The sequence below is a fragment of the Argopecten irradians genome, chromosome 13, assembly GCF_041381155.1.
Source record: "Argopecten irradians isolate NY chromosome 13, Ai_NY, whole genome shotgun sequence".
NCBI lineage: Eukaryota > Metazoa > Mollusca > Bivalvia > Pectinida > Pectinidae > Argopecten > Argopecten irradians.
This window is the reverse complement of record NC_091146.1, coordinates 29,229,281-29,248,406: the sequence shown is the minus strand read 5'-3', so window position 1 is coordinate 29,248,406 and position 19,126 is coordinate 29,229,281. Positions and strand designations below refer to the sequence as shown.

Below are 19,126 nucleotides of genomic sequence, written 5' to 3'. Positions count from 1 at the left end.
AAAGATAGTACAACTTAAAGATGCTTAAAGTGAATAGTCGGGCAAAGAAAACCAGTCTAAATGCGTTCATTGGCCTTCCAAAAGTTCTCACATATTAATACGACGGCCAAGTTCTGCTTTCGTTTCCCAGTTCTGACCATTAAAGTAAAGGAAAGTTGAAAGCATTGAAAGCGTGGCTGCGTGTAAATGTAACCATGGACATAGTCAGCCAGGAGGACGTTTTAGGATTCCTATACTTTAAATTAATTTCTTCGTACACAGACAGATTTTGGCGAGAGATTTTATTTTTCTATTTCATAAGAAATTATACTGGATACATTCACACCATTTTTACCGACTTTTAGCCATCCTTGCCCGACTGTTCACTTTAATGCATCAAAGCTAACTATGATCTCCAATATATTATACATACTACTCCCCGCTATTGCACATATATGACTTTATCAGGCCTACGGTTATGATGTAGATTGATATCGGGGAAAAACATTCCCAGTATACATTAACTGAACTTTAAATAAACAATTGAAGTGTTTGTTGTAACTGAAATGAATACTTTGCCTCGAAATCTGTAAACGCAATCAAGAATGTTTTAGACGATTTAAACTTGATAATGAAGGGAAATCATAGCCTTAAATGTGTTGAATAGCCATTAGGGTAAGACCTATAATACATGCCACGATATTTAAGTGTAAGAAAAAGGTGTCATATTTCATTTTAGATCACGCAATTATCACAAGTTCTACTTTAAATTGCTAGACCGGGGATTACTTTCTTTGTAATATAGCATTTCCGTGTCAGCGTACTGGCAATGAATGCCCTAAGGACGTAAGCACAATATCTGAGACCCAGACGTACAGGTTCTCTTTTCTTTCTGTCTTTTTTCAAAATTACTGGCTGAATTTTTTTTTCCTGTGGTGTGATTTTGTACGAGTAAGATTAGTTGATTATTCATGCGATGAATAAATATAAAAGACTTCTTTACAAAATCATTGGTCTAAATAAATGTATATCGATGATGAATAGCGCTATTGAGACTGTTTAAATGCTTTTAACGGTGATATCTCTACTGCAGTGATATTTGCTACATTTATTAGACGTTATAAATAAAGATGAAAGATAGTTTTCAGCTCAAGGTACGATACGTGTCTATAATTACGATTACTCCTATTTATAGGGCACGGTTCGTTAGTCGTGGTTGAAGAAGGGGAAAAAACTATCTATATACACTTGTATCGGTTCGCTGATCATATTTAGAGAAAGGAATAAAACTCTATCTATATGGCGCGGTTCACTAGTTACGTTTGAAAAATGGTATAAAACATGACTTAATATACTGGTGTAACCAACCTTCTTTCTCGTGCTTTTGAATTATATATTTACATCCTTTGAACACTTATTCCAATATAATAAAAAAAAAATCAAATTGTATGCATTGCACTTCGCCCACCTTTGTATTTGTTTTAAGCCAAATATGGCTAGACAAGTTTTACTTGTATATGGTGATAATCATTACGGTTAGCAAAAATTCAATATTTGAAATCATTAAAATCATTTCTACGAAAAAATATTTTTAGCAAATAAAACTACAATGATTTGGTGGTTTAACTGTTCCACGACGTGGACAAGGAAAGCATGTTACATACAAAATGTACCATCATCATGATGTACATGACATGACGTACTCAGTTTTTGTTGAAAGTCGACCCTGTTATATAGATAAATATGCAGGTGAATTAGCATTCGCTGCGTGACGTCAACAAAGTTATTAGACTCAGAAATTAACATCAAAGGAAATACCCCGGGGTGTTTTCCAAGGGGCCATTCTGTGGTCTTCAATGTTTTAACATTTTTATATACATAATGAGTTTTTATTTATCCGAAATATGGACTCGTTGGTTAAAAAATCTATTTAAACTAACTTAAAAACTTTTTGTTTGCAATTTATTTCTCTAAACCATATGTACATCAATATATTGTAACTCATGTTATTTGCAATTTCGCCTTGTTTACAGCATATGTTTCATTCTAATCCTTGAACCGTAAAAATTAGCTCAATGAACTAATATTCAACTGAAGTGTTTGTATTTATGTGCATGACATAAACAAGCATGTTTATTTAAAATGACCTTGTTAATATTATTGAACACGTGTATGACTCATTGAATTATCATAATGCATTCCAAAGATTTGAATATGTAATATGTCGAGACAACCACTCGGCCACCGCGGCCCTTCTTTACATAGATACATACGTATACGTGTACATTGGTACAACTTTTGATTTGCAGTCAGTAATTTGGTCGAGTTTGTTGAAGAAACAGCCAATACACTACATGCCTTATGTTTTTATACAAATGTTTATGTCCTGGGGTATAATTCCAAGTTTGAAATTTAATTTTTTTTAACATGGCAACATTTGTGGATGTTTCGATGTAGGCCGTGAAATTGGGCTATTTCACAATCACTGCTAAGGCATTAAGGTATGAAGTTTTAATGCCCTTCACACTAATCGACAAACAACTTTTATAAATACAATATTCATACGTTTCGTGTGTTTTGATTATTTATCCTGTTGCATTGTTAAATGGAGAAACTCAATGATTTTATGTAGAGCTTACAGTTGTTAAAAGTAGTCTTGCTGTTTTAAAACTCGAATGTCTATGAAGTCCCAAACATCGATTTTTCCCACGGTAAAAGGTACCTGAACTAAAACGGTTCTTATTTTTCAAAATGCGAATGTAAAACGAGTTTGAGGAAGATTAGAGTCGCAAAAGTTATTAGCCCTCTAGTTAACACTACACCTCTCACCATCTTCTGAACAATTTAATCAAAGTAAACTAAAGGGGAATGTCCATACTGCGGGTCGTCTTATGTTTCCCGCGGTCCTCCTAATCACCGCTCGTTCTTTAACTATCACTGGGCATGCGCCAGACGGCAAAACCTCGAAATGAATCATCTTTATTGTTGACATATAGTTACACATGGAAATCTTTTATTTGTTTGTAACCTCATGTTACGTCATTATTTTTAAGGAAACTGTTACTTTTGCTTTGAAAACGTATAGTGGGACCATAGGGGAGATAGTATCGATTCTCTGAACAATATGAATAGCGGAGTGAACTGTACAAAGTCATCAGAACTCTACAGATCGCCAAGCAATATTTACACTGAACATGTATATATGTAGCCACGCCTCGTGCTCGCAAATGCACGTGTTTCTATTCAATGTCGGAGAATTGCAAATTTACGTGCGCTACCCGGGCAATCCGTCAATTTTTATATACCAGTAATAGATCTACCATAAATTTTTAATCGGTTTATTAATTGGACACCCCCTCTTCTCTCTCTCAATTCCCAAACCCCCGGCGAGTATATAGATAACTAGTCTAAAATATAATGTATAGTGACAAGTTATTCAAGAAGGATCGGCGAGTAACAAAGAAAGAGACATCATGGGCACGACATGTGATAGACATTAGATCAGTTTGTATGGCATGATATGAGGATTAGTGTTCCAGATGTGATTGTCACCCGAGCTGGAAAAGACCCATTACTCTAGTATTAAAATCATTATCATTTTATTCAATTCAATTCTTTATTTTCCTTAAGTTTACAACTTATTGGAATTGTGCAAAATACGCACATATACATATATATATAATCACATAGTAATTAGTACAATATCATAGACAAGTTACAAATGTACTATACATTGAAATCAAAATGTGTGTTATATAAAGGCTACATAACTTACAGGTTAAGTATACAACACTAAAATAACTACATGTATACTGAAATTATTGGACGCGGGATCGTATTTTCGTGGCCTCAAATATAAATTTTGCTAATTTACGTAGATCACTTACATTTTCGCAACATAATAACTGTATCAACTTGTACACAGATGGTTTACGCCAATAAAAAGGTTTTACATATTTCTTTCTTAAATCGTGATAATTAATACATATTAAAATAAAAACATATTCGTCTTCCACATCTAAATTGTTTGTATATTTTATATCAAATTATTTATAATCTCTCTCCCCCTTTCTCTGTCTCTCCCTCCCTCCCCTTCTCTTTCTCTCTCTCACTCTCTCTCTCTATCTCTAATAAAGTTTATCTGCATATAACTTAGGTCATCCATTTGCTTGCATATGTTAAAAAATAACTGGAACGGGCTTAATATAAGTTTTTTAACTTGTACCCAATCCTTTTTGTATTGTAAAAAATTGCAAATAAAATATGTTTAAATCAAAAGTATACAGTCATCAATTATGAATATATATGTAAAATGGAAACGGTGTCAAATTCTGTAAGTAACAATTGAAGCCAATCATGCTATATACAGTTTGCATGACTGGCTTTCAAAAAAATGTCAAGCGATATAATCCTTACATTTTATAGGTTTACGCCGTGAATAATACACGGGTAAAATAATAATATCAAGCTGACATTTATCAATATAGCTTATACCTACATGTATAATATATATAATACTGGTTTACCCTATGCAATGTCGCCCGAGGCTGTAATACATGGCTCAATACCATTTTCTCGGTGAATTTTTAAATATTTTGTTCTCAGAATCTTTGCTATTTTCCTAGAAAGAATGTATAAACGGGATTTGCGTTCAAAAATACCACGCAATGGTCATGTATGGATAATAAATTTGCAGTTGTGGTTTCCTTAGAACTTATTTCTCAAAATAGCGGACTATCATAATTGTAAAACTGTAAGAAAACATCAAGTTAGGGAGTATATATTATGAATATGAAAGATAAAGATAGTATACCTTCGAGTGGACTATACTTATCCTTCATATGCATCCACATATGGAAGCGTCTTATAATATACAGGTAAAGGTGAACGAGACGATGACGCACGTGCATATTATTTCTCTATTTCGCCATTCCTTTTCGCTTTTCTACCCCCTAAACGTCGTTTTTTTTTCAACCCACAAAACATCGTCATTTCGTAGCGCTAAATAACGTCTTTTCGACCCGCTAAACAATAAAGATCGCCTTTTCACCATATAAAAGTGCATTTCTACGATCTAAACGTAGTATTTTTGCGGTGCCAAAACGAAACAAGGAAACTTGCAATGCGATATAACGAAATTTTAAAACCAGTTGAGGTCATTGACCACACGAAGCTGCGTGCTGTTCATCTTCGATACTCCGAGAGTTACTATGACCATCATTATATACACCCATGGACTTTCTCGTAGTGCAATTGTGGGCTGTTCAAGAGAAAATAGCTAACCAATCTTAGGCCTGCACTGACTTCCTTTAAAAATTACAGAGAGAGCGACTCGCAACTGCAAAGTCACACAGTCAGCCACAGTTTACGGTTATTGGATTATTTTCATGTGCATCAAAGGACCAAATAACATGTGTTGACTCTGTTGCCTCCAGTGTTACTATGATATAGTCCAGGGGTGGATATAACGTCAGTGATAATAACCCCTGGTGTATCGAGGATGTGTGGTATTTAGAGGGAAAACTGTCAACCTGGCGCCGGGGGGCAAAACATGATACCCCAGTGATTTTAACATTATAAATACAGCTGTGTGTATGAATGCACTTATTAAAGTTAATTTTGTTCACCACGGATTTAACTCCTGTAGAGTTTTGTGTACTTAGGAGGACGGAAATCTTTAAAATGTGTAACCCTACCGGCTAAAGTATCAGGCGAGACACAGAATCAGTCGACGATATACGTACTGTACAGATGGACGTAAACATTAGCTTGCACATTGTGCTAAAAAAAAGTATTCATGCAATGGTAAACAAAACGATTATACTTTGACATTTTAGAAACTGACTTTATCAAATCAGTTTCAAAATTTAAAGTGAACAGTAGGGCAAGGATGGCTAAAGTCGGTAAATATGGTGTGAATGTATCCAGTATAATTTCTTATGAAATGGAAAAATAAAATCTCTCGTCAAAATCTGTCTGCGTACGAAGAAATTAATTTAAAGTATGGAAATTCTAAAACGTCCTCCCGGCTCACTATGTCCGTGGTTACATTTCCACGCAGCCTCGCTTTCAATGCTTTCAACTTTTCTTTACTTTAATGGTCAGAACTGGGAAACTAAGCAGAACTTGACCGTCGTATTAATATGTGAGAACTTTTGGAAGGCCAATGAACGCATTTAGACTGGTTTTCTTTGCCCGACTATTCACTTTAAGTGGTATTTTATACACAGGGGTAGAACAATAAGTGTGTACATATAGACGAAAAGCGTCCCATATCTCTTGATTTTCAAACTTGAAATCTATACACAATATAGGGAAGAGTCACTTTTCAGTTTGGACAACAGAAAAAGCTCTAATTATCCACAATGGACGGGGCACTGATGCATGAACTAATTTTGTAGCCCACTCAACCGGAATTAGACTTGTATTTACATGACTGGTAGTGCACAGGGAACAACTTACCGGTCGGAAGCAGACGTCGAGGTGGATATTAGAGACGGCATATTACGCGGTATAGAATTGAATTAATTTGTACAAGCTTGCTAATTTTTTAAATTTGTATTTTGTACGCAAAGGAAGAAAGGATAATTTTCAGTTTGAGTACCTGGCGACCATTTGGACACCACAGGTAAAGATAGCGCTTCACACACAAGGAATCCGACAGATTCTACAATCATCACTTTATTTAGATCTACTGGTAGGTTTCTATGCATCCTGAAATATTCCAGGGGTTACTATCACTGTCGTTATATCCACCCCTGGACTACCCCATAGTAAATTTGAAGACAGCAGAAGACACCGATAATTTTGCCATTTGATGTTCATCGTAAGAATCCTGTAACAGTACACTGAGCGGGTTTAAATGTGTCATTTAAAAAATCGTTTGTATTTGTTCAAATTGTGGCGATTTGGGATTAGTGAATATTCACCCGGATGTATATGTAGTGACCATTTTGGAAGATACTTTGTACTTTGTCCATTATACTCTATACACATTTGCATTATACAGTGGACATAATGGCAACCGAAGCTAGCTATGTTTATCTAAATATTTAGCTAATTATTACTAAAACAATGGAATGCATTATTGATTAATATCGATCAATGTAGGAAATCTATTCAGACAATGAACAATGTGATCCCGTGAAAAATAATTTCTCTTTTATTGCTATAAATCCATTGTTCTGTTGTATAACCATTGGAAAGCATACCCTGTCCGCATGGTACACACACAGGTGCGTTGTTTACATAAAGAATCGTTACACAACAATACACTTAAAATAAACATTAGTATCGGATGAGGAGTAACATTAAGAACTCAAGTATATTGCATACAGTATATCTATATGTACCGGGATTACGAAGGTGGACTTTCTCTTTTTTCTATTTTACGAAGAAGAAATGGGTTTATATCCATATAATGAATTCTATTTTGCCGAACCAGTGATGCTATTTTGCCGAACTGCTGATGTAGTGATAATTTTGCCAAACTGATCTAATTTATATTTTGTCAAACTGCTGGTGATATTTCGGTGTGCTAGCTAGGGCTGTTGTTGCCGAACTAGGTTCGTATGATCTTTTTCCGAACTCGGGATCTAGTAATATTTTGCCAACCTGATTACATTTTATGATATTGTGCTGAGCTGCTGAGGATATTCCGATACAATACCAGAATACATGTTTCTGTCAATACTCTGTAATATTTCTCCCGAAGTAGTACTAGTTATTATGTTATTAACGGATGAAATTCTTGCCGAGCTGGTTAAAAAAGACATTTTTGTCAATTTCATGGTTATGTATGCATGGTGGCCAAACTGGTAACCGAATAGTTTCGCCGAATTTGGAAATAATGTAAATTGACACGACGAACTCGTTTATTTTTAGTTTGTCAAACCGGTTATAACATGATCTGCTATTGTATGTTGTTGAAATTGGCTACAATATTAAATAATTAATACCCCTTTGTGGCAATGCATTCCCCTGTGGCCCACCAGTAGTGCTATAATATATATCTATTATACCAAATGGCGTATACATAAATAATCGGATTTATACATTTCGGACGAGAACCTCGTGATATTTTACATTGTAGTCTCTAATTATGCACAATTACATATGTATGTTAGTCAACTTGGATATAGTAATACCAATTAATATTTCCTAATTGAAAGTGGATTTGATATAATAATTTGCTATTCAACTATCCGGTGATCGCTACTGTGCATAACTATATGTAACTAACGGTTCACTGACACTTACAAGTTTACCTTCATTATTTGTTTAGCAGTCGAGAGGTTCAGTCGCGTGGGACTAAAAATAGCTAGCCTGACCGATGACATCTTTGAAGGCTTTACCTGTAGGACGCACATATGCCACAGGTACACACGTGTCCTATCGCAGGACTCGGCCACCGGTCGCCATCATGCGGACTATCCACCTGAGAAGGACCTATATGTGGGGTTTATTTGTACTGGGATTATTTCTGTACGTCCACCTGCTCTACATCAAAAACAAAGGTAAGAAAATCTCGCTAATTATACAGAAGTATAAACAGGATAATAGGATCACAAAGTCTAGATCACCTGTGCGTTTGTACCAGGTAGTTGTAATATGGCGTTACCGTATGTGTGTGTTTACGACTATGTGGTTACAACGCTTGTTTAAATAGAATTGAACGTTCGTTCATTTACCCATACATTTATATTGCTTCAGTTATGATTACTAATTTGATTAGTTCGCGACTTAGCCGGATTTTCCTCTGACCCTGACACCAATAATAGACATTCCGATATAAACATGTCCGATCTGGTTTCAACATCCCTAATAGGCTTACATGTATATTTAGCTAGCTACCAGTCAATAGACAATACAGCTACGTACCTGTCATAAGCATTATACGTATATAGGAAAGAAGGAGTACGGTTTTTCGTCTTTTCGCCCCGAAAAGATGAGAATTAAGAAACCTTAAATCTCGTCTTTTCGTCTTTTTGCCCCTAAAAGACGAAATTTAACAAATTTTAACAAATTCAAATTCAAAATTTAAAAAAAAAAATCAAAGAGATTTTGACTACATGACATGGTTTTCATCATAATTGTACATTAGAAATTACATTATAATCTCCGTCGTATATGATAGATGACAAAAGTATATCTGTAATTTGTAATTTTTCGGGGCGAAAAGACGAAAATTAAGGTCTGTGTTTGGTGTACAAATGTTAACCCACGTATGTAGTGAGCCTTTTTTCCTAATGAAGAGATATCTATATATAAGATAAAGATAGGTCACGTCTATTACGTGACCTATCTTATATACATCTCAACATTAAGAACGTTAACGAGAGATACTATTGTCTAATTGTGACAGGGAGATACTATTGTCTTATTGTGATAGGGAGATACTATTGTCTTATTGTGACAGGGAGATACTATTGTTTTATTGTGATAGGGATATACTATTGTTTTATTGTGACAGGGAGATACTATTGTTTTATTGTGACAGGGAGATACTATTGTCTTATTGTGACAATTTGTCTTATTGTGACAGGGAGATACTATTGTCTTATTGTGACAGGGATATACTATTGTTTTATTGTGACAGGGAGATACTATTGTCTTATTGTGACAGGGAGATACTATTGTCTTATTGTGACAGGGAGATACTATTGTCTTATTGTGACAGGGAGATACTATTGTTTTATTGTGACAGGGAGATACTATTGTCTTATTGTGACAGGGAGATACTATTGTTTTATTGTGATAGGGATATACTATTGTTTTATTGTGATAGGGAGATACTATTGTTTTATTGTGATAGGGAGATACTATTGTTTTATTGTGATAGGGAGATACTATTGTTTTATTGTGACAGGGAGATACTATTGTTTTATTGTGATAGGGAGATACTATTGTTTTATTGTGATAGGGAGATACTATTGTTTTATTGTGATAGGGAGATACTATTGTTTTATTGTGATAGGGAGATACTATTGTTTTATTGTGATAGGGAGATACTATTGTTTTATTGTGATAGGGAGATACTATTGTTTTATTGGATACTATTGTTTTATTGTGAAGGGAGATACTATTGTTTTATTGTGATAGGGAGATATATTGTTTTATTGTGATAGGGAGATACTATTGTTTTATTGTGATAGGGATATACTATTGTTTTATTGTGATAGGGAGATATATTGTTTTATTGTTTTATTGTGATAGGGAGATACTATTGTTTTATTGTGATAGGGAGATACTATTGTTTTATTGTGATAGGGAGATACTATTGTTTTATTGTGATAGTGAGATACTATTGTTTTATTGTGATAGGGAGATACTATTGTTTTATTGTGACAGGGAGATACTATTGTTTTATTGTGATAGGGAGATACTATTGTTTTATTGTGATAGGGAGATACTATTGTTTTATTGTGATAGGGAGATACTATTGTTTTATTGTGACAGGGAGATACTATTGTTTTATTGTGACAGGGATATACTATTGTTTTATTGTGATAGGGAGATACTATTGTTTTATTGTGATAGGGAGATACTATTGTTTTATTGTGATAGGGAGATACTATTGTTTTATTGTGATAGGGAGATACTATTGTTTTATTGTGATAGGGAGATACTATTGTTTTATTGTGATAGGGAGATACTATTGTCTTATTGTGACAGGGAGATACTATTGTTTTATTGTGATAGGGAGATACTATTGTTTTATTGTGATACTATGTGTTATTGTAAGGGAGATACTATTGTTTTATTGTGATAGGGATATACTATTTGTTTTATTGTGATAGGGAGATACTATTGTTTTATTGTGATAGGGAGATATACTATTGTTTTATTGTGATAGGGATATACTATTGTTTTATTGTGATAGGGATACTATTATTGGTATACTATTGTTTTATTGTGATAGGGAGATACTATTGTTTTATTGTGATAGGGATATACTATTGTCTTATTGTGATAGGGAGATACTATTGTTTTATTGTGATAGGGAGATATTTTGTTTTATTGTGATAGTGAGATATACTATTGTTTTATTGTGATTATTGTTTTATTGTGAGTTTTATTGTGAAGGGAGATACTATTGTTTTATTGTGATAGGGAGATACTATTGTTTTATTGTGATAGGGAGATACTATTGTTTTATTGTGATAGGGATATATTATTGTTTTATTGTGATAGGGAGATACTATTGTTTTATTGTGATAGGGAGATAATATTGTTTTATTGTGACAGGATATACTATTGTCTTATTGTGATAGGGATATACTATTGTTTATTGTGATAGTGAGATACTGTTGTTTTATTGTGATAGGGAGATACTATTGTCTTATTGTGACAGGGAGATACTATTGTCTTATTGTGACAGGGAGATACTATTGTCTTATTGTGATAGGGATATAATTATTGTTTTATTGCAAATGTTCACATCATGCAGATGAAATATATACTGTATGCCCATAATTACATGTGTCGACACACGGCAGTAAGGAATTATCAAATGACTAATTTATTATTCAAAGGCTTTACCAAACGCTCTGATAATGTTATGAAAATGACCTTCATTTTACCAATTTAGAAACGAATACTAGCGTGAATGAGTGCTGGTAGTTGCACATAGATTATTTAATGTACATAAAAATAAAATATTTAAAGTCTATACCATTGTGTTACATTAGGAAGTTCCGTATACAAACGTACCATGTGCATTGTTACAATTTATGTTGTATTTCTCCCAGAGCTATATAGATCAATTTACAGCGTAATTACAGATAACCAGTTTGGGCCAATATTACTGGTTCAGTGCATTGACTGGTTGAACTAATTAAAACGTTTATTGCACACAAGTATATACAGTTATTATTGGGAAACTATGATAAAGAATCACTTAAAAATAAGATCATCGATCGAAGAGCATGGCTAACTAATAGAGACCTAGCACAGTTGTAAAGTTGTACAATGTGGATATGTCCCCGATATAAGATTTTATTTTTGTTCTCTCTGTTTAGACTTGAACCTTAATTAAATACACCATACTGAATGATTACTATTTTTAAATCTCTTATTGATAACAAATTGACTTTTGCAATGTAAAGTGTGATGAAATATAATGATGTTTTTACTTTAAAAATCAAGAAATCTGTAATTTGAAGTAATGATTTTACAATAAAATTAATCCAAAGGCGCACTACCATTCCGAAACGCTTTTAATTTTTGAAATTAAAACGAGATTGATAATTTTGTAAAGTTGGCAAAGTTTTTTAGCTTACCCTTAATACTACTCGTATCATCAACTTCTAAACAATTTCATTACAATTAATGAAATGTTAATTTTCATAACGCGGGTCGTCTTATGTTTCCCGCCGTCGTCCTAATCACTGCGCGTTAGTTGACTATAACTGCGTCAGACGGCAAAACAGCGAAATGAATCTTCACTGTTCACATCTATTACGCAGGAAATCTGGCATTTCTTTGGTGTTGTAATCTCATCTTAGGCCATCGAAATATTTCTTCTTATGTTATTATTCTTTTTAGGAAACTTTTTATTTTTGTTTCGGAAAGGTAGTTGGCCTTTTCTCGTTTACGGAAATTACCGAAGGTTCCAGATCGATGTATCTTGGCAGTACTATACCATCCTCGACATTCCAGGGGTCGTTACCATGTCGCAATATCCATACGATATAGTGAAAGTAACCCATGCAATATCGAATATATTACATCTGTTAAAAAGACTGGTATCATTGTATATACAAAACCAGTGATGGTATCAGCAACATATACTATTATTTCTGTTAATCAAAAATGAGTAGCAATTCAGGGAAACACGTTTTAATCCAAGGAATGATTTAGTAGCTACTTCGAACGACTGGTAAAAGTGTTCCCACAAACTACATGTTCGCTCAGCTCTGGCACTGGGGTGAGAATTTGAAGGCGTCAGATAGTTGCTAGGACCTGACTATTGTTCGTTGTTGTCAGTCTTTTAAACTTTGTACGGCGTATATTAAGTAGTTAACCCATTTATTCACGTCTTTTGATGTTTAAAGGACCCCTACGATTCCGAAACAGCTTTTAATTTTCAAAATGGGGATTCAAAACTAGAATGATAATTGTAATTGTAGAGATTTACTTGCCATTAACACAATACACTTACAATCGCGATATCTCGGAGTAATTTCCGCCCGAAGATTACCGGAAAATTCTCCGAGGGGATCCGTTTGACTACACTAAGTATCTAAATTTAGCATTTTATCTTTTCTGTTCTTCCTAACGGACTTGACATCGCCTCACATTTGGCTTTCTGTTGAGCGCATGTCTCGGTGAGGTATGCGTAGGTTCTGTCCCCTGGCTGCTGCCAAATTCTGTAAAAGTGGTACATTATATATAGTTTCTGATCCTGCTTAGCACTCAGCATACAAGGAGTAGGACAACTGGTTCACTCGTTGTCAGTATAATGTGACCGGGTAGGGTGTGTTGCCTGGTGTCTTCGGCAGTATGTTCCGGTGATATAGCACTATAAAAAAGGCAACAGTTCCACTATACAAGAAGACACAACACAAATATACCACAATCTCCCAAAACACGCACCTTGCACTACATACAAGCTAAACATCACATACATAGGAGGTCGTCCTTCCATGACCCTTGCTCTTTTAATCAATCAAACAAACAAACAGACAAACTATACATAACCCGGATCGTATTATATTTCCCGCTGTCGTACCGTCGTCGATGGTTGACTATCACTGCGCCAGACTGCAAAGCAATATGAATTTGTATAATACTAAAATTGTTCTTAAGATTATTTCTCTTTTCAAATTTGGTTTTAGAAAGGTAATGGGCCTTTAACAACATGTATCGCAGAAGTATGCGTGTACACTGTAGAATTAATATGTGTCATGCTTTCTGGCCGGCACCATATGACAAAACCATTCTCTGTCTAGAAGTCTTACGACATACGTACACGCACTACATCACAAATGTGTACGGTATTATATATTTATTGTTAGACGATTCTATAACAGGTTTAAATGAAACTTGAAACGATCCATTGATTCATTCGCGAGCTTCACTGTAGATTAAACAGAAAGGAACTCGTCAAACTAGGGAATTACACAGAAGCGCGATTGATCAATTGGGTCAAAGCTGATGTCAAATCATTTTGAAAGGGGACCGTATGAAGGTGTCAGTTTTTTCCCTCTAACGTTTAACCAATCTGATTAAAACGAACACTTGAAAATGTAAGAGCAGCTATTGACTACGCTTACGTAAGACCAGCTCTAGATCTTCTGTGCGCTTCTTCAATACGCTGACGTAAGTGTATTGAAAAGCTGGTATAATCAGATTGAGCGTTTAACATACAAACAATGGTCAAACAAGTGATTGTATCAGAAGTGAAAAATACAATATGTTCAATATATTTCACTATTACAGAATGTGTGAAGATGATTCTGTACGCTATATTCGTGTGTTCATTACTTTTGATCACGATTTCATTTAAATTACCTCTGGACATAACTTGACCAATTGTTTGTACGCATATTTTAGCATGTTAAATCTTATCCGAAGGTTTATATATATATTCACATTACCTATTGAAGATACTCCAAATTAAAATAATGCCAAGACACGTTTTGACGAGAAACCATGCAATGTTTGTTGACTAAACAAAACAGGTTGACGCGGGCGGCACGAGTTAATTTGGAGCATAAGGTATATATACAGATTTATATACGCTATGCGATAACTTAAAAATATCACGATACAAATATTGACCTTACTTATAATTATTCTTATAATATAATATGCTTGTTCATTTACTTTGAACATTCTGTCGTATGCAAATATTTTGTCCAACGACAGAAAAAAAACCTTCCTCACGAAGCAAACTAAAATATTAAAAAAAACTATGGGCCGTTGTTAAGTCATTTGAGATTAAAGAAAGTTTTTGGGAACAATTCAACAGAGAAACTCTCAATTAAAGTTAATTCGCCTATACCGCTATATGATCAAAACTGTAATATACAAATAAATGTATATCTCTCTTTCGTAAGATTTTTTTTTCAAATTCAAAAATATCTATTTCAATTAAATTGAAAAGGGATTAAAGAACTAGCAATACATCTGTACATTAAGTTCGCTCCCTGTATGATTTTTCTACTCTACCAAATCCGGAGGACAAAAATAAGCCTCTAAACTTATTCCGAAATACGTGAGAACTGAAATTAAAACTTTATTTGTGATTAAGGGAGTCGTTAGTTCTTACATGCAATGTTAACGCTGTGTTTTAATAGTACTGTATACGTGTAAACCTAGTGCTAACAATACATGTATATATATATGTGTAACTAGCGGGTTAAAAAAGAGATCCATTTTCGTACCGTTCACCTAACATGACTTAAGTGATCTCAAAGCCCACCTGAATTATATTTTCACTTGAAACACATTTTATTAGCTTATTTTCGCAGTATACAAAGACAAATACAAAAGAAACATTTCTTTCAACTTTACTTTTTCACTTTTAGCATCTAGTTTATTTTGAATGTCTTGGTTTCAGTCACCAGTAGACATTAACATATTTTAATTCCACTTTTGAAAACACCTGGTCACCGTACCATCATGATCAACATAAATTAAAAAGGCTATCGGTTTATTGTCACTTCTCTGGTCTGCTGGCTGACAATATGGCATACCAATATAGCCTCTAGACTTTGATTTTATTGTGGTAAATACCACTATATTTGGGGGGAAACGCGGTGTTATATGTGTACACCCTGTCGTGGTGGGTAGTAAATCCGTAAATACATATACATGTTTCAGGGAGATTAAATGGAAGTTATAAGAATATTGATATGACAGACATTTCCGTTAGACCTTCGCCAGACCCTTTATACGTGATCCTAAGACCGAGACTTAGTGACAATGATCTTTCAGTGCACAGCACGATATATATACCATAATTCATGTACATGATACGGATTTTAGATTTCAGATTTTATCAATACACTCTGGGCACACCTTTGTGTGCCACAAGAGGTCAATTTATACAAAACATACATGACAGACAGGGTAATTGATAGTACAATATAAACATAATACACTCAAGCTTACATATTCGTGTATGAAATATTTTACGTACATTGGAGAGTATATAATGAATAGTCATCGTTAGCTATGTATGATTGTAGTATTAGCAAACAGCAATATCAATATTTAAATATTATAATGGTAATATATGCTTAATAATTCATATCACTGACCTTTAGCGTAGCCATAGCAGTGTAATACACTGAATATATTTCAATTTTACTTAAGTTCATACTTTCAGCTTTAATAGAGCTTGAACAGAGTATAAATAGATTGAACATACTTAATACTTTGTACAGAGTGTAAATAATTGAACATACTTAATACTGTGTACAGATTATAAATAGATTGAACATACTTAATACTTTGTACAGAGTATAAATAATTGAACATACTTAATACTGTGTACAGATTATAAATAGATTGAACATACTTAATACTTTGTACAGAGTATAAATAATTGAACATACTTAATACTGTGTACAGATTATAAATAGATTGAACATACTTAATACTTTGTACAGAGTATAAATAATTGAACATACTTAATACTGTGTACAGAGTATAAATAGATTGAACATACTTAATACTGTGTACAGAGTATAAATAATTGAACATACTAAATACTTTGTACAGAGTATAAATAATTGAACATACTTAATACTGTGTACAGATTATAAATAGATTGAACATACTTAATACTTTGTACAGATTATAAATAATTGAACATACTTAATACTTTGTACAGAGTATATAAATAGATTGAACATACTTAATACTTTGTACAGAGTATAAATAATTGAACATACTTAATACTTTGTTCAGAGTATAAATAGATTGAACATACTTAATACTTTGTACAGAGTATAAATAGATTGAACATACTTAATACTTTGTACAGAGTATAAATAATTGAACATACTTAATACTTTGTACAGAGTATAAATAGATTGAACATACTTAATACTTTGTACAGAGTATAAATAGATTGAACATACTTAATACTTTGTACAGAGTATAAATAGATTGAACATACTTAATACTTTGTACAGAGTATAAATAATTGAACATACTAAATACTTTGTACAGAGTATAAATAATTGAACATACTTAATACTGTGTACAGATTATAAATAGATTGAACATACTTAATACTTTGTACAGATTATAAATAATTGAACATACTTAATACTTTGTACAGAGTATAAATAATTGAACATACTAAATACTTTGTACAGAATATAGATAATTGAACATACTTAATACTGTGTACAGATTATAAATAGATTGAACATACTTAATACTTTGTACAGAGTATAAATAATTGAACATACTTAATACTTTGTACAGAGTATAAATAATTGAACATACTTAATACTTTGTACAGAGTATAAATAATTGAACATACTTAATACTTTGTACAGAGTATAAATAATTGAACATACTTAATACTTTGTACAGAGTATAAATAATTGAACATACTTAATACTTTGTACAGAGTATAAATAATTGAACATACTTAATACTTTGTACAGAGTATAAATAATTGAACATACTTAATACTTTGTACAGAGTATAAATAATTGAACATACTTAATACTTTGTACAGAGTATAAATAATTGAACATACTTAATACTTTGTACAGAGTATAAATAAATTGAACATATACATGTAGTAGTTATACAGTTGTATTTTCAATGTTACATCATATAACATATATTATCAACTTTATCACAACATAATAAGAAGTAATAACATACAAGTAATCAAAATGCAGGTGTTTATTTGTTTAAGAAAATAACTCACTCTTGTAAATAGAGTTGGGTTACAGATTTCAAACCTGCCTCCCATTTTTAGTAAACATGGAATTGTATAATAGTATCGTGGAACCTATGTATGCCTATGAGTAGTTATACTTGCGTTACTACATTGAAATAAGTCGTGATATTCATCTCCAAAACCGTTATTACATAGTAAACAAATACGGTTATTACGTGGTATACCAGCCCATCTACAAGTTTCAATATATAGGAAACTGTAAATTCGGGGTTCTAGATTTACTAATAGTATGACGTTCTTTGAAGGTAGAGTAGAATGTGTTGCTTGGTGTCTTCGGCGGCATACTTCAGTGATATAGCACTATAAAAAGGGCAATAGTTCCACTATACAAGAAGACACAACATGAATATACCGCAGTCTCCCAAAACACGCACCTCGCACAACATACACGCAACACACCGCATACATGGGAGGCCGTCCTTATATGACCATAGCTGTTAAGAGGACGATAATTAATCAAACAAACAAACAAACAAACAAATCCGCGAGACGATGTTTCAAGACTAGAAAACCAATTTTGAATATATTGATCACATAAACGTCGTTTAATCAAGTTTTTAAACAAAGCTCTATTCATCGTACATGTATTTTGAAATGTCCATATATTGTTAAAACCTGTGTCATTAAAGATGCTCCACCGCCGACAGAGCATAAATGGCATTCATCATTTGAATAGTAATTGGCGTGTAATCGTGTATATATCTGTCTAATTAACACGGAAAATATAATGAAATAATCCATTTTGCCTTTGGTGCATGCGCAATCACTATTTCATTCCATATAGAATATAGTGACACGGAATTTTTTCGGGATGCAATTAATTATTTTTTATGTTTTTAACTTAATGTAAACTTAGGAGCTCAAACTTTTCAATAGTGGTAATGGTGTAAGGTAAGTAACTTTTGTAACTGAAGAGAAATACTAAATCGTCTGCTCCTGTTTTTGATAGTGAAAAAATACTATTTGTCAGCGGTGGAGCATCTTTAAGGAGTGATTTTATATGCCCAAGCCACTTATTATCGTTTTCTTGCATTTGTAGTGAAAGGCGATAAAATACACTAAAAAGTGTATCTCCCCCTGTAATTAATTTGTGCCATAACATTAACATCCGTACCTTGCTTTCAATTTCTAAAGAATATTTACCAAGTTCTCCATAAACCATAAAATTAGGAGTACTGTTTCGAACATAAAGATTTTTTTACAAAATTGCAA

The 19,126-nt window shown here is 33.2% G+C and overlaps 1 protein-coding gene across 5 annotated transcripts in view; it reads left to right on the top strand.

Moving 5' to 3' along the window:
• The first annotated feature begins 5,566 nt into the window (after nucleotides 1-5,566).
• LOC138305552 (glycoprotein-N-acetylgalactosamine 3-beta-galactosyltransferase 1-like) overlaps nucleotides 5,567-19,126 on the top strand; it is a 29,490-nt gene continuing 15,930 nt past the window's right edge. Inside the window, exons 1-2 of one of the 5 annotated variants that reach the window (XM_069245842.1) lie at nucleotides 5,567-5,784; nucleotides 8,264-8,495. In XM_069245842.1, coding sequence (XP_069101943.1) covers nucleotides 8,312-8,495 — 184 coding nt within the window. In that variant the 5' untranslated portion in view covers nucleotides 5,567-5,784; nucleotides 8,264-8,311. Of the gene's footprint in view, nucleotides 5,785-5,854; nucleotides 7,545-8,263; nucleotides 8,496-19,126 lie in introns of those variants that run through there. The other 4 variants (XM_069245840.1, XM_069245841.1, XM_069245839.1 and 1 more) reach the window with 4 other exon arrangements.